This window comes from Antechinus flavipes, chromosome 3 (assembly GCF_016432865.1).
Source record: "Antechinus flavipes isolate AdamAnt ecotype Samford, QLD, Australia chromosome 3, AdamAnt_v2, whole genome shotgun sequence".
In the NCBI taxonomy this organism is placed as follows: Eukaryota; Metazoa; Chordata; class Mammalia; order Dasyuromorphia; family Dasyuridae; genus Antechinus; species Antechinus flavipes.
The window spans coordinates 624963394-624983518 of record NC_067400.1 but is presented as its reverse complement, the minus strand read 5'-3'; the positions used below and the strand labels follow the sequence as shown (position 1 = coordinate 624983518).

General features: G+C 45.2%; 1 protein-coding gene across 1 annotated transcript; it reads right to left on the bottom strand.

Moving 5' to 3' along the window:
* Positions 1–669: 669 nt before the first annotated feature.
* Positions 670–19512, bottom strand: LOC127556611 (zinc finger protein OZF-like). The gene is made up of 6 exons (XM_051989867.1): positions 19321–19512; positions 15299–15390; positions 13280–13406; positions 12587–12682; positions 8940–9030; positions 670–8437 (listed from the first exon to the last, which is right to left on the bottom strand). The coding sequence occupies exons 2-6, from the start codon at positions 15332–15334 to the stop codon at positions 7159–7161; spliced, it is 1629 nt and encodes a 542-aa protein (XP_051845827.1). The 5' UTR covers positions 15335–15390; positions 19321–19512; the 3' UTR covers positions 670–7158.
* Between the last annotated feature and the right edge of the window lie 613 nt (positions 19513–20125).

The following is a 20125-nucleotide window of genomic DNA, read 5'->3' as shown; positions in this document are numbered from 1 at the left end:
GCCTTTGGCGTGCCAAGCATAGCATAGCATGGCATGTTTGGAACCTCTGCAAAGAGAAGGTTTTAGTATGGCTTTTTTATAATAGGGGGCTTTGGCTACAAGCTGAAGGGGCTCATGGGTGGAGTCCCAAGTTGGCTACTAGCTGGGTTTCAGCTTCAAGCTAGAATTTGAATTGAATAGGTTTCAGGACTGAGCCAACTCCATCCAGATAACAAAGATGAAGCTGTTTGTCCTTGAAGCGGGCTGAGGCAGAGCTGAAGGAGATTTTCTCCTTTAAGGATTTTCAGAGTTTTGGGGTCCCCTCTTCAAGTAAGATACATTTTGTCCAACTGAATGCTAATAAAATTGGAACTCTTAATGAAATTAATATTTGTAAGAATACAAATTTCCCAGATTAACTAAAGAAAACAGAATACTTATATAACCCCATCTCTGAAAAAAATTGAAAAAGTTATAAATGATTTTTGTAAAAACAAACAAGGTTAAATGGATTTACATGCAAATTCTACCAAGTATTTAAAGAATAATTCATTCTGATACTACAAAACTTTTTTGGGGAAAAAAAACACAGGCAAAGGAGTCCTAATGAATTCTTTCTGTGAGTGTTGATACCTGAACTAAAATAAAAAAAAGAGAGAGAAAGAAAACCACAAATTTGCCTAATGAATATCCATTCAAAAGAATTTAATAAAATTCTTCGAAGAAAATTACAACCACATATTACAAAGACCATAAACTGTGAACCAGGAATACAGAACTGTTTCAATAATATCAATAAGTGTAACTGACCATATTGACAATAAAAAGTACAAAAATCATGATTGTTTCAATATTTGGAGAAAAAGTTTTTGACAATGCAACACCCATTCTTATTTTAAAACATATGAAATCATAAGAATAAAAAGAGCTTTAAAAAATATTAAATCATATCTTATCTAAAACCCAAAGCAAGCATTATCTGTAAAGAAAATAAGCCAAAAGTCTTAATAGTAAGATATCCAACGATATCCATTATCCCAACTATTTCCTTTAATATTATCTAACAGATGCTAGTGTTAGCAATAAGACAAAAAAATAAGTATATGCAAAAAAGTGAAATAAAACCATCAGTTTTTCTAGATAATATATATGATGGTTCACTGAAAGAACCTTAGTCAACTAAAAATCTAATCAAAATTATAACTTCAGCAAAGTTACAGGATATAAAGTAAATCCACACAAATCATAATTTCTGCACATTTACCACTAGACTTCTAGCAGGGAGAGATAGAGAAATTCCATTTAAAATAGCTATAGGTATATAATACTTGGTAGTCTACCAGTCTTGACACACAAGAATTATATGGTCATAATTACAAAACTCTTTTACACAAATAGAATTCTAAATAATTATAGAAATATCATTTGCTCATGAGTGGGCTGAGACAATATAATAAAAGGCACAATACTCACTATTGACCAGAGAAATGCAAATTAAGACAACTCCAAGTTACCACTACACACTTCTCAGATTGGCTAAGATAACAGGAAACATTAATGATGAATGTTGGAGGGGATGTGGGAAAACTGGGACACTGATGCATTGTTGGTGGAGTTGTGAACTGATCCAACTATTCTGGAAAGCAATCTGGAACTATGTTCAAAGAGCTATCAAACTGCAAACCTTTTGACCTAGCAGTGTTTCAATTGGAATTATATCTCAGAGAGATCTTAAAAGGACCCACATGTGCAAAAATATCTGTGGCAAGAAACTGGAAACTGAGTGGATACCCATCAATTGGAGAATGGCTGAATAAATTATGATATATGAACGTTATGGAATATTATTGTTCTGTAAGAAATGACCAGCAGGATGATTTCAGAGAGGCCTGGAGAAACTTACAGGAACTAATTCTGAGTGAAATGAGCAGAACCAGGAGATCATTGGAACAGCAACAAGACTACATGACGATCAATTCTGATGGAGGTGATTCTCTTCAACAATGAGATGATTCAAATCAGTTCCAATTATTCAGTAATGAAGAGAGCCATCTACATCCAGAGAGAGAACTATGGGAAATGAATGTGGACCACAAAGTAGCATTCTCGCTCTTTGTTGTTGTTTGCTTGCATTTTATTTTTTCTCATTTTTTTTTACCTTTTTGATTTGATTTTTCTTGTGCAGCAAGATAACTGTATAAATATGTACACATATATTACCATGTTTAACATATGGAAGGGAATAGGGGGAAGGAAGGGAAGAATTGGAGGACAAAATTTTGCAAGAGTTAATGTTGAAAAATTATCCATGCATATGTTTTGAAAATAAAAAAGCTTTAATTTAAAAAAAGTTACAATACTGCTGAAATTAATTCAAACTACCAAAAAATCACTTTATAGAGTTAGAATAAATGATAAAAATTTTGAACAAAATAGGAAGTATATGAAGAGAACCAATGGAAAAAAAAGGAAAGTAAAGAAGTTTAACAATATCAGATCTCAAACTATACTACAAGGCTGTATGGTACAAACTATATTACAAACCTTTGACTCAGCAATACTTCCACTAAGGATGTACCCCATATGTACAAAACCGTAGGGATACCTATCAATTGTAGAATGACTGAACAAGTTACAGTAAATGACAGTGGTAGAGGGTTATTGTGCTATGAGAAATGATGAAGGGAATGATTTCAGAAAGACCACTATGGATGGAGGAGGGGGCATGCAGAGGAAGAAGGAAAAAAGACAAATTTGTCTGTACTTTAAATAATAAAAACAAAAGGAAAACAGTGGAATAGCTTAGAGCTTAATTGCTGGGGAAAATGGCATTCTTAGTCTGAAATAACCATTTAGCTCTTTTTTGTGTTCTAAACAATCTTTGGCAGAGTCATACAGACAAAAGCATTGTTTTAATTTTTTTTAAGGAAACACTGAATTTTTCATAGAGATTAATTGAATAACAAGATTTTTTTTTCCATCTGAAATTCTATCCATGACTGAATTCTATCCACGAATCCCATTGGGTCTGTAAAATTCAGATTAAGAAGCCTTGTTAAACCAGCAACTCCCATTATAAATTATAATAAACAGGCCATTATAAAAAAAAAAATTGGAGACAAAGAAATGCAGAAGCATCTGAAAATAGACCTATCCACGTGAAGAGGGAATTCTCTGAAAGCAGCTCAGGTCCATTAAAGCTTTAGTCCAATCACTAGATGTGAGCAGCATTTAGAACATCACTTTTGCAATATTCGAAAAACCGTCCAGGGATAAAATATGAGCAAAACAAACAAATTCAGCCATTAGTCAAGACTCCAAGGAAGACCTTCCCTATCACATTCAGTTCACCATTCCTACTTTCTGCATCTGAGGAAAAAGAACAAGATAGTGCCTTTCTGCTAGTTTTACATTCTCAATCTGTTCTAGCTAATACAATCTAATAATAAAAGGAGGCTACTCTTCTGCTTCTGTTTCTACTTCTTGTTGAGGGAACTCAAGATGTCTTTTTCCCAGAAGTAGGGCAACTTCATGTGAGGAACTCCAAAGCCTGTGCTATATACACACTCTCCCAAAAGGTCGAGTTCTAAACATAAGACAATTGAAGCAGTTTATAAAACCAGTAAAAGGGTATTATGAAATGAAATCACCTCAATCTGCATTGTCCAAACAATTCACTCTAGGAGTTAACTAGAGGTTTTGTTTCAAAAACTATTTTGCTAACCTCATTTCCTTTTTTAAATTATTTTTATTTTTTTCTGGTTGTACATGTATATTAACTTTTAAAATACACATTTCTTTATGAATCATGTTGAGAGAAAAATCAGAACAAAAATCAGGAGGAAAAAAAAAAACAGAAAAAAGAAGTGAACATAACATGGGTTGATTTACTCCATAGCTCTCTCTCTCTGGATACAGATGGCATTTTCTGTCCAAAGTTTATCGGGATTGCCTTGGATCACTGAATTACTAAGAACCCAGTTTCTCATAGTTGAACATTGCACAATATACAACTTATTTCTGGTTTTGATTGTTTCAATCAGCATCAGTTCATGTAAATCTTTCCAGGCCTTTCTAAAATCAGCTTGTTCATCATTTCTTACAGAATAATAATATTCCATTACCTCCATATACCACAACTTGTTCAGCCATTCCCCAATTGATGGGTATCTACCCATTTTTCCAATTCTTTGCTACCACAAAAAAGAGCTTCTACAAACGTTTTTGCACATATGGGTCCTTTTCCCTCCTTTATGATTTCCTCAGGATACAGACCCAGTCATGGCACTGCTGGTTCGCACAATTCTGTAGCTCTCTGGGCAGTTCCAGATTGCTCTCCACATGGGAGTTCACAAGATAGTAAAGCAAGCTGGCTCTATTTAGAGACAGAAAATAAAAGGCATGCAGGGATTAAGATGGGAGTGGGCCCATCGTCCCACCCCAGAAGAAACGGGGCGCCTTGCTGGGGCTCCCCAACCAGTAAAGCCTGGTGAGGTTCTGAGAAAACTCACCGGAGGCTAGCAGGGCCAGGCAATGAGGGAAGGGACCAAGAAGCATTCACTTGGGATGGGTCCGTACTGATTCATGCTAGTGTGAGGAGGGAAGGGAGAACTGGCTTGACAGTCAAATGAGCTTTGAGTCTTTACATTTAACTACCATGCCCAGGAGACTACTATATTCCCTATAATGATCCTTTATCTTTCACTTTGTAAATTTTAAAATTTTTTGAGAAAAGGTCCCCAGGCTGAATCAGATGGCTAAAGGAGTCCACGACATTTTAAAAATATCGTTTAAGAATCCCAAAGCTAATTTCATATCATTTGGCAATCCAGGGCAGGGCCTGGGTTTGCCCACCAGCTGTTGATCCCTGCCTCCTCCTTCATGCTTTGAGTCCCCTCTGAGCTAGATAAAGGACCTAAGATCCCCTCGCCTCTCAAACTGGCAAGCCCGGACACCTTCACCTTCAAATGATTGCTCTGTCACCAGTACTCAGGAAAGAAAGAAAAAAACTGGCGGCAAGGACACCAGCTCAGGCTCAACTAAGTCCATGGCCATGCTTTAGCTGCCATTTCTGCCTCAAGCTGGAGAAGACACTGGCCCCGTCTCTATGCCTTCTCATGGTTCACAGGTAGGAGAGACTGATGGAAGGGCAAGGGAAAGATTATCTTGGAGGATTATCAGCTTCCTACAGGGATCTGGGAAGAATGCTCAGGCTCAGGCTTAATCATGTTCCTAGGACTAAGAAACTACTCTTTCTCCAACAACTCTTTCCATACTTGTCTAGTCACAGGACCTGCCTGCTTCTTTTACATTCATATTTCCTGTATCCTCATTTTGGATTCAAATATAAAGGCCAGGAGTTAGAAACATTAGAGCCCAGAGCCAAATCTTGTCCTCAAAAGTAGCTGTCTCAACAGTCAGGACTGTTTGCTCTTATACAATCTCACATGTATTGACAAAAAGCCCAACAGACCACAAAGACAAAGTTTTGCAGATTCAAAAACAAGAAATATATAACAAAGTTTACCAAAGATTACTGGTTCGCTGAATATTAGAGATAATTAAATATATGGATGGAGGAGGAGAAGAGAGGGAGAGGGAAGGCAGGAAGGAGGAGGAAGGAAGGAGGAAATAAGGAAGGAGGGAGGGAGAAAAAGGAAGAGTGGGAAGGAAGGAAGGAAAGAAAGGGAAGGGAAGGGAAAGGAAGAAAGGAAGGAATGGAGGAAAGGGAAGAAAGAAGAAAGGAAATAAGGAAATGAAGAAAAGAAAGAGAAGGAAGGAAAGGAAGTGAAAGAAGGAAGGAGAAAAGGAAGAAAGGGGGAGAGAGGGAAGATAAAGAAGGAAAGAAGGGAAGGAAGGGAAGGGAAAGAAGGAAATGCTACTTACAAAGTAGTGTTTTAGTGACAGAAACTCCAGATTTCTCATTATATATACACAAAGCTAGTAATGTTACAAAAGTTCCTGACAGAAAACAATCTTCCCACATGACTAGATCAATTCTTTTTGTGTCCAAAACTTTAATCCACATTACACAAAACAGAAAAATAGGACTGCTGCCTACTTTTGGCATATCTATTCATAGAGATCTCTCTATAGTGTTTTTATAATTCATAGTAAAGGTTTCTGATCCAACTCAGTCCTTCCATATACATTGTATTAATGGGGTCTCTGGCCCAATACAGGAAACAACATGAAATACTCTGATTTTTCATGAAATCCCGTGAATGGACAGGAAATTTTTCTTGTATCCTAAGTTTTCTGCCCAGTATGGATTTTCTGGAGTTTAAAATGCCGTGTTCCCCAATGGAAGGCCAGTCTTCGTGGGTTATATGTTGACAAGATTCATAATTCAATTGGCAGAGAATAAGTTACTTTCCCCAGGAGTATTTAAGATTCTTGAGGGCAGGGCAATTTATGCCCCATTACAAGGACACGCTACTTGTTTCAATTGTGTCCAACTCTTTGTGACTTAATTTGAGATTTTCTTGACAAAGATACTGGAGTGGTCTGCCATTTTCTTCTCCAGCTCATTTTACAGATGAGGAAATTGAGGCAATCAGGGTTCAGTGACTTGCCCGGGTCACACAATATCTCAGGCCCAATGCTCTCTTACCGCACCACTTACCTGACACACAATAGACAGTCAAAAAATACTTGTTGAGTTCAACTGAAATGCTTTAGCAAAAGACCTACTAACAATCAACTCAAAACTATTTTTCCAGAATGAGTTTCCTAATTTACAATAGAAGTCCTTATTCTGGCAGAAAGTCTTCCTAAACTCAAAACACTTATAAAACTTCGAAAGAATTCCCGGTAAAATAAGTTCATGAAGATGGAGGAAATTTCTGTCCTAAAATCGCTATTTTGGAGGGGTTTGAGAGATCGTGAACACAAAAACCACATAGTGCCCAAAGTTGTAGTCATATGATCCAGAAAATACTCTCTAAGTTTTCTTAGATGGGATGAATTCTCTGATGCTCAATCAAGGATCATCTCGGGCTAAAGACAGTCCCAACATTCATGACACGCTTAAGATCTCTCTTCAGTATGAATTCTCTGTCGATCAATTCCTGAAAAAAAAAAGTCTCTGACATTCACGTCACTCACAAAATCTGTCTTTAGTGTGAACTTTGGTGCTGAGTAAATATCGATTTGGAGCAAAGGGCCTTCCCGTATCCATTAATCACATTTGCAAGGTTTCTGTTCGGTGTGCATTCTTTGGTGCTTAATGAGGGTTGTGTTCTTGTGGAAAGCCTTCCCACAATCATTGCATTTGTAACTTTTTCCAGAGTGAATTCTGACATGCTGATTAAGCACTTGTCTCCAGCAAAAGGACTTCCCACATTCATAACACTCATAAGGTTTCTCGCCGGTATGAATTCTCATATGTTCATTGAGATAGGAATTAAAGGGGAAAGCCTTCCCACATTTATTACATTCAAAAGGTTTCTCTCCAGTATGAATTTTCTGATGCTGGGTGAGGACTCTTTTCCAGTGAAAGGCCTTCCCACATTCACTACATTCATAGGGTTTTTCTCCAGTATGAATCCTCTGATGTTGAGTAAGTTCTCTCTTCCTATAGAAGGCCTTCCCACACTCGTGGCATTCGTGGGGCTTCTCTCCAGTATGAATTCGCTGATGTTGAATAAACTCTGATCTCCTGCTGAAGGCCTTCTCACATTCATTGCACTTATAAGGTTTCTTTCCGGTATGAATTCTCGCATGTTGAGTAAGATATGAGTTACGGGCGAAGCTCTTTCCACATTCAGGACACTCATATGGTTTCTCTCCGGTATGAATTCTCTGGTGTCGGGTAAGCTCTGGTTTGCAGTTAAAGGTCTTGTTACATTCGCTACATTCAAAAGGTTTCTCACCAGTATGAGTTCTCTGATGGAGAATAAGAGTCGTCTTCCTGTGGAAGGCCTTGTTACATTCATTGCATTCAAAAGGTCTCTCCCCAGTGTGAATTTTCATATGTCTATTAAAGACTCCTCTCCTGCGGAAGATCTTCCCACATTCATTACATTCATAAGATTTCTCTTTAGTATGACTTAGCTGATGTTGTTTAAGGGCTGCCTCTTTATGGAAAACCTTGCTACATTCACCACATTCATAAGGGGTGCTTGCAGGATGAATTTTCTCATGTCGAGTAAGGGCTTTTTTGTTATGGAAAGTCTTCCCACATTCAGTGCATTCATGAACATTCTCTGCAGTATCAGTTGTCTGAGATTGCTTAGGGGTTGTCTTCCCATCAGAGGCTTCCTCACTTTCGGATGGTTTCTCCTTCAAAGGTACTTTCTCACTTGGAGTAAGAGCTGCCTCCAAGGAGTTTTTTCCAACTGCCTCACATGCAAGGGATTTCTCTCCAGTATCAGTTTTTTGACTCTCTGTAGTTTCTGTGCTTCTCTTAGAGCCCTTCCCACATTTAGAAGATTTAGATTTCTTCTTAGTATGAGTCCTGTCATGAGAAGAAGGGGATAGCAATAAATTGTCAATCTCACTACATTTATTATGTTTGTCAACTTTCTCTTTAGTAAGAATCTGTTGATAAGTTCCTGATAAGTTATATAGGCCTAAGGATAACCTTCCAGTGTTCATGGGATTTCTCTCCAGGACCTGTTATCCCACAGGAATTCACAGATGGGCTACACTTAAAGGCTTTCCTATATTCATGATATTCTTCTGATTTTTCTACAAAATACATTTCATGATATTTAATAAAGTCAAATCCAGAACCAAAGAACTTTCCACATGCATTATTAGAGAATAATTTCTTTGAGTAGATTTCCATGAGAGTTATTTTGGTCTGAAAATGAGCTTCTCTGTGTCACCTTTATGAAAACAGTTTCCTATAAACTCTTCCTGCAACACAGAGAAAAGATTCGGGCTTTTTCCATATTTACTAGACTCATGGTTTCTCAATATAGCGCAACTTTTCCTTTGGGTGAGATTGCTCTTACCGAGAATGTTCCCCCTCATTGTTCTGGAGTTTGCCCAAACTGGTGTCACCTTCCTGGGCTTCTCTCAAGCTGGAGACCCGCAGATGACTCCCTGTAAGATTCAAGAAAATGTCTCTAGAGAAAATATCTCTTTTTCAAATGACGCCTTGGTTTTGTGTTGTTAGGTTTTGTTTTTCCCAGACAATCTCCCTATCTGGAAATAATTCTGACAAACCGATATGCCCCTCATATCCATCTACTTTTTACTTATACCTAACTTGTGTCTCCATGAATATCATCACCAAAATGCAAGTAATATCAGAATCACTTATTTTCAGAACCCTTTCACATTCATCCTCACAATGGCAAGAAGGATGGGATATATAAGGAACTAGAAGGGTGGTGGTCCCATTAACAGGAAGAGAATTCGGAGAAAAACTCGCATTTGGGGGATGGATAATTTCTGTTCGAGGCACGTTGAGATTGAGATTCTTGAGAGAAAGCCGGCTCGAAATGTCCAACATATGCCCTTAGCAAACGCACCCTGAACAATTCTGGCTGCTCATAAATAGCTTGAGCCTGTATTGTAAAAGTTACAATGCTGGCTATATTTATATATTCAGTACCAGCTCCCAAAAAAACACCAAAGGATTCCTTTACAGACCTAGAAAGGATAATAAGGAAATTTATCTGAAAAGCCAAAGGACGAAGAATCTAGAGGGAAATGGAAAAAAAAAAAAGTGCCATATTAAGCCTTGGAAGATCTATAAATTGGTTCATTTTGGCTGGGTAAATTGTGGTATATGAATGTTATGAAATATTATTGTTCTGTAAGAAATGACCAGCAGGATGAATACAGAAAGGACTGGCGAGACTTACATGAACTGATGCTAAGTGAAATGAGCAGAACCAGGAGATCATTATACACTTCGACAACGATATTGTATGAGGACGTATTCTGATGGAAGTGGATTTCTTTGACAAAGAGACCTAACTGAGTTTCAATTGATAAATGGCGGACAAAAGCAGCTACACCCAAAGAAAGATCACTGGGAAACGAATGTGAACTATCTGCATTTTTGTTTTTCTTCCCGGGTTATTTATACCTTCTGAATCCAATTCACCCTATGCAACAAGAGAACTGTTCAGTTCTGCAAACATATATTGTATCTAGGATATACTGCAACATATAAAGGACTGCTTGCCATCTAGGGGAGGGGGTGGAGGCAGGGAGGGGAAAAAAATTGGAACAGAAACGAGTGCAAAGGATAATGTTGTAAAAAAAAAAAATTACCCTGGCATGGATTCTGTCAATATAAAGTAATTATTAAATAAAAATTAAAAAAAAATAAATTGGTTCATTTTTCTGGAAAGCAATTTGGAAATAATTTGCCCAAATTACCGTGCACAGTTTTTGCCCCAGCGATACTCTTCATCTCTCAGCTCTGGCCATTTTCCCTGAATTTGGCTTTTTTGGATATATTTATTTACTTGTTATCTCTCCCATTAGGTTGTGAGGATAACTTTTTGCCTCATTCTGTATCCCTAGCACTCAGGATAGTGCCTGGTATACTGTAGGTCCTTAATAAATGCTTATTCACTGACTAAACTAACTAGTACAGTATCTCATTTGATCCTGACAACCCTGGGAGCTATTTTTATCACCATTTGACAGTTGTGGAAACCGAGGCCCAGAAGACACAACTAGGAAGTATCTGAGGTTGGATTTGATGTTAGGTCTTCCTCATTAAGCCACCTATTTACCTATGTATCTCACCTTTATAATGATATATATCATATACATGTGTGTATGCTACATGTTACATACGGCAACACAGAGAGATATACATACACATATATACATGTACACATACATGCATATACACAATACACATATGTAGATATTCAGCATCACCACGAGATTAAAGAAATGGGAAGGGGCCCATATGGACAAAAATATATCTGGTATTTTGTAGCAGTAAAAAACTGGAAACTGAACAAGTCCGAGAATAGAACAGAACAGCTACAATGGGAGACATGAAGAGGACCGTTTTGGAGAATCCTGAAAAATGTGTGCTTCCCACTGCAAAGGGAAGGGAGAAGAACCAGAAGAACCACAATATGACAACAACACTGTAAATGTCCAGGAACTCGGGCGATCCCACACTTCCAGAGGGCCCTTGGTGGGAGTTAGCCACCTTCCTCCAGACAAAAAGCGATGAATGTGGGGTACCATATAGAAGGTACAGATTTGGGGACACAGTATAGTTTCCTTTACTCTGCGTATTTCTTTTTCTTTTCTTTTTTTTTTTCCCAGAAGTGACTGGGATTAAGTGACTTGCTTAGAGTCACCAAGGTACTAAGCACCTGAGGCCAGGTTTTTAACTCAGGTCCTTCTTGACTCGAGGGCCAGTGCTCTATCCATTGTACCACTATCTATATTTCTTTTAAAAAAAAAAAAAAGAAATGTTTTCCTTTTTTTCTCCTAATGGAAGGTTAATAGGAGAAAAAATTTTTTAAATAATTTATTATTTCTATTTTTATAATTATACTTATTTATCATTTATTATTATTATTGATCATTTCATTGAAAAATTAATTTAAAGAAATAACAAATGAATCAATGGACAGACAGAAAAATGGCCCAGGAGTTGCTGATGTGGGCATTGAGTGTCCACAGCTTGCAATGAGGTCACTAATCATGAGAATCTGAGAGAGATGGGCAAGGAAAGCTCCTCAGGGTCTAGCCAACCGTTGGGGGACATGAAACAAAACAAAAGACCTTTAACATAAATGAACAGGGCAATGATTTGAAGGGAGGGAATGCAAATAAGTAGGGATAGAGGGTAAAGTGATTATGCCATACAGTATATCAGAAAACAGTAGTGATGACAGACTTAAACAGAGAGAAAAGAATGGAATAAATTGGGACTCAGTTACTGGAAAAACCTACTCAGAAAGAAACACTTAAACTTGGGGTTTCCACTTTTTTGTATGACTGGACACCTCTAATGGTATCAGGAAGTGCAGAGTGTATTTTTTTACAAATTATTATTACAGTCATTATCTATAGATGAAGGAAATGCTCAATTTCAGTTAGGTTCAGTGACTATCTAGGTAGTTTTCTGGTTCTTTTCCCAAGATCACAGTCCCTCTGATTCCTACCCACAAACCCCAGAGGGACATCTAAAATCAGGTCAAGAAGCCTTAGATGAGATCCAGCCTTTCATCTTATGTATTATTACGACAGTGATGTTATGACAAATGGGTCCATATTGAAGGCTGACAGGTCAGAAAAATGGGGTGTTTAGGTCTCCTCCTCAGACTTAGGAAGCCTCGAGGACAGCCTCACGTACCACCGTTTAAAAGAGTAACCCCAGGATGAAAGGCTGACTACGGTTTGCAATGTCTCCTCTACCTGAGGATAATAATAATGATAACTCCTTTTAGAAAGTGCTTTAGCACTTGTGAAGCTCTTTTAAAATATGATCTCCTCAGATCCTTATGGTCCTCCTACAATTACGTCACTATCCACCATCTGACAGATGAGGAAACAGAGTCAGTGACCTGGCCAGGATCACAGCCATTAAGGGCCAGAATCCAAACTCTAGTCATCCTGACGGTAAAGATCGGCCCAAAAGGCTGCAGCTGGACGGCCGCTCACTCACCTGAAGAGCTGGACTTTGGCACTTTAGTCACTGGTTTCCAAGGAGGGTCCCCTCTCTCCAAATGACAGATGACATCTGGCTTGGAAACGGCGAGCCCTGCTCACAAGAAAGATCAATGAGGCGGGGACCGAGTGCGTTCGGCTCTCAATCTCAGCTTTTTGGGGGGAGAATGGGAGCCGGGCACGTCCTCGGACCAGCGGGCAAAGGACTTCTCAAAGCTGTGTTCTGTGCTTAGCAATCATGGGACAGCGTGTCCTTGACCCAAAAATCCATTAGCCAGAGGGGGCTCGTTGCAGTGAGAGAGGGTGGGCATCTTTCAGATCTTTGGGTACCAGCACCTGAAATGTGGGGGCTGACCTTAGACCTCTGACAAGAGAGTGGGGGAGAGACAACCTCAGAGCGGACTCAGTCAGGTGCCACTTTTCAGCTTCTCCCATGAAACGTAAGCTTCTTAAAAGGGAGAAATGTCGTTACACCTTTGGGAATTCACTCCCTGGCACGGAACCTGCTGGGGGATTCCTGAAAAGGCTTCCATAGAGGAAGGGGCAACCAAAGTACCCTGTCCCCTACCCACAGGAGGACTGGCGTTCTCAGGTCTATCTGCTCTCCAAACACTAACAGCTCCACGTTCGGGACACTCCAGGAGGGACAACGACAGGTACGTGCTGACTCGCCCGGGAAAGCCGTTCTTACCCAGATGGACCAGGTGCCCATAGTTCTCCAGCATCACGTCCCTGTACAGCTCCTTCTCAGAAGGGTCCAGACATCCCCACTCCTCCTGGGTGAAGTCCACGGCCACATCCCTGAATGTCACTGACTCCTACAACACCAAAGGAGCGCTGGAGACCAACTGTGCCCAGAATGGGGCAATCCTGGCCAAAGCCCGTCATTCATTCACCTCAAAGCTCGTCATTCATGAACATTATAGCCCAGTCATTCCTTCTTGTGAAAGCCCAGTCATCCATTCATGTCAAAGCTAGTCATTCATTCACGTTATAGCCCAGTCATTCCTTCTTGTCAAAGCCAAGTCATTCATTCACATCAAAGCCAGTTATTCATTCACAGCAAAGTCAGTCATTCATTCATATTATAGCCTAATCATTCATATACGGCAAAGCCTGTCATTCATTCACGTCAAATACCAGTCATTCATTCATGTCAAAGCCCAGTCATTCATTCCATGTTAAATCTCATTCATTCATTCATTCATTCATTTTAAAGCCCATTCATTCATTCATGTCAAAGCCAGTCATTCATTCATTCATATTACAGTCCAGTCATTCCTTCTTGTCAAAGCCTGGTCATTCTCGCTGACCTCCGGGTATGACTGAAGGGAACCTGCCTTTGGAGTTGGGGCTTCCCTGGTCCCTTCCTGGCTCTGAGTGTTTCCTGAGCTCTCTGGAGCTCAGTTTCCCCAAGAGTAAAGTGAAGTCATGGAACAGGAAAGTCCTCAAGAAGTTTCTCGGTCTAAAGCTCAGATCACGTGGTCCTTACAGAGTTAAACTGGGCCCCCGAGTTTACAAAACCCTTTCCTTGTGGCAATGTCAGGATTTCATTCCTATTTTGCACATAAGGAAATTGAGTCAAGGAAAGAAGTGCCTGGCTCTGGCCCAGGACCAGCAAGCAGCAGAGCTCAGAGCCGGCCCACAGCTCCACGCTTGTAGCCCCAGCCTTTCCCACCACACCACACTGCCCCTTGCTCGGGCTCCTGAGCACTCTCCCAAGCCCTTCCCCCAAGGGAGAATGGCCCGTCCTGCCCTTCATTGCTCATCCCCCCGATGGGACACGGCACCTAGTTATATCTCATAACATCAGGCAGAGGGTTCGAATGGCTAATTTCCCACGAGAAGCACAAGGGTCATCCCTCTGTCCGTGATCAGCCGGCCGGGATTTCCGCTGGGTCACCCTCAGAGTCCTAAACCATTTCTTCCCAAGTGCTCAGGCCAGAGCGGCAGAATCATGCAGACTGAAGGGAGCCAAGTCACCCTGGACACACACAGTCAGTCCACAAAGTCACCCTGGACACACACAGTCAGTCCACAAACCCTGTGTCCCCAGTTCATCCTCTGTCCCGACAGCCAGTCCCAGGAGCAAAGCTGACTTTCTACTGCACCACGGCCCCAGAGCTCAGGAGCAGCCGGGGGCCCATCACAGTGAGGAACCAGCGGGGAAAAGGACCGGGTCAGCCACACTGGCACGCGTTCCCCGAAGCAGAGGCCGAACAGGCTCTGAGGCCTGGGGAGGTGGGACCTCCAGCCAAAGCCCTTGTAGAAGCGCAGCCCTGGGGAGAAGGGTTTGGGCAGCCTCCGGGCAGCCAAGGAATGGCTGAGCTGGTGGGGTGGTGGAGGGGGGACCTGGGTCCACATACCCCCTGCTATTGTTGCTGCTCAGGCTCCTTCCCTTCTGTAGGACTGCACTCTCCCAGACTCCCTTAACCCATTAATCCAGCCCAGCCTCTTCTTCTGAAAAACTAGGGGCTCAGACTGGAGGCTCTCTGGCTGGGTGGGGGCTGGAAGCCTGCAGCAAGGGATCTCAGTTTCCCTTTTTGGCAAGTGGAGGAAGGGGGCCCGATGATTTCTGTGGCTCCCCCCAGATCAAGCCCAGGATTCTGGGAGGGAGCCCATCTCTCAGACTGTAAAATAAAGGACAGAAAGGCTTCCATCTTCTGAGGACACAGGGGCCATTCGAGAGAAAGGTGAAGTTCCTACTCACCTGGGGAGCCCCGAAGGTCAGAGGCACGGGGGCCATTCTTGCCTGGGCACAGCGCAGCCTTTGGAGAAGGATGGCAGCCTGGGGAGGCAGAGCTAGGGAGAAAAAAGGAGCCCTGAAGGGGCTGGATGCTGGAGAAACTCCTCCCACCGACCCCCCCACCCAACTCCCAGCAGACTTAGGGCCCGGTGGGGCCACGGGGGTTAGAAAGCCCAGGAAGTGCGTCCCCAGGACAGGGGAGGCAGGGCAGGAGCCCAGGGAGCACCTGGGCTAAGGCTGGAAGGATGCAGAAAGACTGACAGGGAGAGGGCAGGTATTTCAGGCACAGAATGTGCCAAGGCATGGAGGCTGGAAATGGGCGTGGAGTTCTTTAAAAAGTAGGAGTCCAGATGGGCTGGAGAGGACTAGGGGCGGCAATGGGAAAGCGGAGGGACAGTGCGCACTCGGGAGGTCTCCCAGCCTCCACCGGGCCAGCTGCAGCGGCGGCTCCCCCAGCCGGCCCCCAGCCTCTCCCCCACGGGCAGCACTCCTGGCCCGAGCTCCAGCCTAGCTTTCCCAATCTGCTTCCCCAGATCACAGTCCCGGGTTCTCCCAAGCCAGAGTCCTCGTCCCCCAGGCTCAGAGCCGGGTCTCCCCGCTCTGGCAGCTCCCCGGGCTCTCCTTCCCTGATCCTGCCTCTCTCCACATCCCCGGCTGCCCATCCCTGGCCCATCCTTCACACCAGGGAGTCAAAAGAAAGCTCTTCCCGCTTGCCCTCCCTTCCCTATTTCTCTGGAGGCGCCATCCCTGGCTCTCCCCAAAGCAGAGGCCCCGCCCCCAGAGCAGATTCCCCGCCCCTCCCCTCAGCATCTTCTCGCTACCCAGGAATTCTCCCGGCTTCCACCAAATCCCCCTCCCAGCCCCTGTTAGCTGGGGGCCTCCCCTGTTAGACTATAAGCTGGGAGGGGGGAGGGGGAGGGAACAGGGGCTCTCCTCTGCCTCCTTTTGTATTTCCCAGTCCTCAGTACAGGGCTTAATAATGGGTATCCATTACCTGAATGAGATGTGTTGGTGGAGACCGCGTGTGAGCAGGTGGATAAATGGGGCAGCCGGATGGCTCAGTGGTTACCGTGCTGCCCGCGGTCCCCCTGCCGGCCTCAGACCCTGCCTGCCTCAGTTTCCCCCTCTGGGAGATGAGCTGGAGAAGGAAAGCACAAACCACCCCACGTCCGCCACTCCCCCATCTTTCTCCAGCTGTGTCCAGTTCGCCAGGGTCCCAAAGAGGTGGCCGAGCACGTGGAGGGACAGCACAAAGGGGCAAGACCGGAGTGCGGGATGAGGGTGTGAAAGGGAGAAGGCGGATTCTGGCTGGGGCCCTGGCGCCTGAGAGAGGGGAGCAGGGAGGAGGAGAAGAGGGGGTGCAAGCAGAAAGGGAAGGGTATGCAGAGGGAGGGGGAGGGGAGGCCAGTGGGAGGAGGGGCAGATAGGAGCTATGGGGGAGGGGAGGTCAGGAGGAAGAGGGGGGAGGGGAAGATAGGAATTGTGGAGGAACAGAAGCGGGGAGGGGAGGAGGAGTAAAGGGAAGGGGAAGGGAAGTGGAAGATGCCAGTGTGGGGCAGAGAGAGCTGAGGGAGGGGAGAGGAGGCATTAAATAAATAGAGGCTTCGGGATCTGCACAAGGCCAGGCTGGGGTCAGCCTTAACTGCACTCCTTCTCTTCAGTCTGGGAGCCCCTGAGACCCTCAGGTTCGGTTTCTGTCTGCCTGTCTCTGCCAGCTCCCCTTCCCTTTCTGACTCCTTCCTCTTTCCTCCTTCTCTTTCTTTTTCCTTCCTCCTGATGGAAACTGAGACCCTTTGGGGGAATGATGTATCCCTGGGGGGCGGATACTCCCAAAGGTGACATTTTCCCCAAAAGATCTGTTTTCATCACTCTCTCCCACTCTCTCTGGTCTGTGTCTCTATCTCTGTCTCTCCTCTTCTGTCTCTTCCCAAATCAAATCCACAGCATCTACTAAAAACAGACCCTGCTCTCAAGGAGTCTCATGGGGGAGACCCACAGGCAAAAAACTAACGGGAAACAGGGAGGGAGAAGCTGGGGACCCTCCCCGAGCAGAGGGCAAAGTGGGAAGGGGTTCCCGCAGAAGGGGGGAGGAAGGACCTGTTCCACCTCCTCGGACCCCAGGCCTCTCCCTGACTGTGGGCAGGTGGGAAGGGGTTCAAAGCCACCTATCCCAAGTGGGCTTGGTTTTATAACTGGGAGCCCCTGACCTCGGTTCATTAACCAGGAGCCCCTGACCTCAGTTCATTAAACCAGGAACCCCTGACCTCGGTTCATTAACCAGGAGCCCCTGACCTCGGTTTATTAACCAATAACCCCTGACCTCGGTTTGTAACCAGGAGCCTCTGACCTCGGGCTGTAATCAGGAACCCCTGACCTCGGTTTGTAACCAGGAACCCCTGACCTCGGTTTGTAACCAGGAGCCCCTGACTTCGGGCTGTAATCAGGAACCCCTGACCTCGGTTTGTAACCAGGAACCCCTGACCTCGGTTTGTAACCAGGAACCCCTGACCTCGGGCTGTAATCAGGAGCCCTTGACCTCGGTTCAGAACGGGAGCCCCTGACCTCGGTTCAGAACGGGAGCCCCTGACCTCGGTTTTTCCTATGTCCGTGCTTGTATTTCATTAAAATGGCTTCTTTCGCAATTCTTTTCTGCTTTTCCAGCCGTGAGGTTCACAGGCTTCCCCAGGCTGCCCGCCACAGGGGCCACAGGCAGGGCCGCGCTTCCCGGGCTCGGACGTGGGGCTTCTCCACCGCCCTCCAATCCCACTACGTCACCACGAGCCTCCTTCCAGCCGGCCCCAGCAACAGGCTTCCCGAAGGACTGCCGCGAACTGAACTGGTCCTCCCTTCCCAGTTGCTTGGCAACCATGCCCAGAATAATACTAATAACGCCAATAATGTTAGACTCAGGCTATTTAGACTAGCGTGGGGTCCGGCTGGGAGGGGGCAGGGTGCCCACCATGGCTCGGAGGCGTGGCCAAGAATCAGGTTTCATCGGCCCCTTGCTGTCCTTGCCAAAGATTCAGGAATCAAGAGGCAGATGAAGCGGGAGGATTCAGTCACCAGGCCTTCCACGCAGTCCGTCCGCCATATTTATTAAGCGCTTCCCTTCCAAGAACTGTGCAAACAGTGGGGAGGGGGGGAGGAGGGGGGAAAAAAGAGGGGGGGGGAACCAACATCGCCGATCAAGAAGCTTCCGATACAGGGGCACTGGGGAGATGGAGGAGGGGGGTAGAAAATTGCAGGCTCTCCGCATTTAACGGTAAATCTAACATGATAATGGGGGAAAAAACAGGTAAACGGAGATGCGCGAGCTATAAAGGGAACAGATACACGTAGACTGCGAAATATAAAGTGAGCAGGTAAACGGAGATGAGCGAGCTAGAAATATAAAGAAAACAGATAAACGTAGATGGCGAGCTATAAAGCCAGCGGGTAAGCGGAAACGTGCGAGCTATAAAGAGAACAGGTAAATCGAGATGCGAGAGCTATTAGAGAGAGCAGGTAAACGGAAACGTGCGAGCTATAGAGCGAGCAGTTAAACCGAGATGCGCAAGCAGATAAACCGAGTTGCGCGAGCTATAGAGCAAACAGGTAAACCGAGACCCGCAAGCAGATAAACCGAGATGCGCGAGCTATAGAGCAAACAGGTAAACCGAGAGGCTCGAGCCAACCAGGCTAAGATAGAGGAATGTAAGCGAGGGCGGAGCCCACCAGCCCCTCATGGGGCTCCCCATCTCGGCTCCTATTTCCCCAGCTTCTCCCAAGGCCCAGTTACCCGCCACTGCCTGGGTGCCCCACCCCAGGATCTGCCGAGGGCGGGACCGCCTCGGCCGCCCGGTTTGTGCCCTCGCGTTCGGCCCGCGCTCACCTCTCCGAATCAGCTCCCGCCTCTGCGCCTTTGCCCAGGCCCCCGCCCTTCGCCCACGCCACCGCCCTTCGCCCACGCCACCTACACGAAACTCCCCCAGCGGGCTAGGACTTACGCAGGTCCCGGGGTTTTACCCGCACTGCTTCGGGTCTCTATCTGAATGGAATCTCCTTTGGAAGATGGATCGAATGCTGGCCCGAAGTCGGGAAGACCCGACTTCAGACTTAGCCTCGGATGCTAACCAGCTGCGTAACCATGGGCAAGTCACTCTGCCTGCCTCTGGTCCCCGGGAAAGTCTGTAGACTACCTCTCCCAGAACTCTCTGCGAAACCCACTTTCTTTTCCGGTAGCTGAGAGGAAGTGGGGCGGTGGGGGGGGGGGAGGGGGGAGACAAGGTGGGCGGTGAAGACGAAGTTCCGGCCACCGCCCGGATATCGGAAAAGAAAGCAGGCGAGCTGCCTTCTAGGAAGTGTAGTGCCGAGGCCCTCGGACCAGCGACTACGCATGCCCAGCAGCTCTCGGGCCTGGGTGAGTTTCTAAGCCTGGTGGGCAGGTGCGGATCCTTTTCCGACACCCCCCGCGGTGCAGGGAAACTGAGGCCTCTCCAGGCAGGTGCGATCCCGCGCGCGGTTCCGATGGGCCTCGTTCCCCGACCCCCCAGCCCCAGGTCCTAGCTCTGCCCCCTTAGGACAACTCCTCCACCTCCGATGTGTGCTCCTCCCCCACTCCCCGCCCCGCTTCCCCTCCTCCCCCTGCTGAGAGCTGGTAGGGTCTCTGCGGGGCATCAGCCCGGGAGGCGGGAGAGGCCAGTCACTGTCTGGAGGCCGAGGGACGGGTCCTCCCTCTGCCGGGGAGACCGCTCCTCACCTTCCCCAACCGGCCCCTCTTCCTCTCTAGGACTGACCTGGCTGGACCGACCA

Excerpts from the sequence above, each read along its gene's own strand:
- LOC127556611 (XM_051989867.1), bottom strand. The coding sequence starts at position 15,334 with ATGGCCCCCGTGCCTCTGACCTTCGGGGCTCCCCAG. Across the intron at positions 9,031-12,586 it reads GCCAAAGTCCAGCTCTTCAG|GGAGTCATCTGCGGGTCTCC; the intron begins GTGAGTGAGCGG and ends TGAATCTTACAG. Across the intron at positions 8,438-8,939 it reads AATGAGGGGGAACATTCTCG|GACTCATACTAAGAAGAAAT; the intron begins GTAAGAGCAATC and ends TTCTCATGACAG.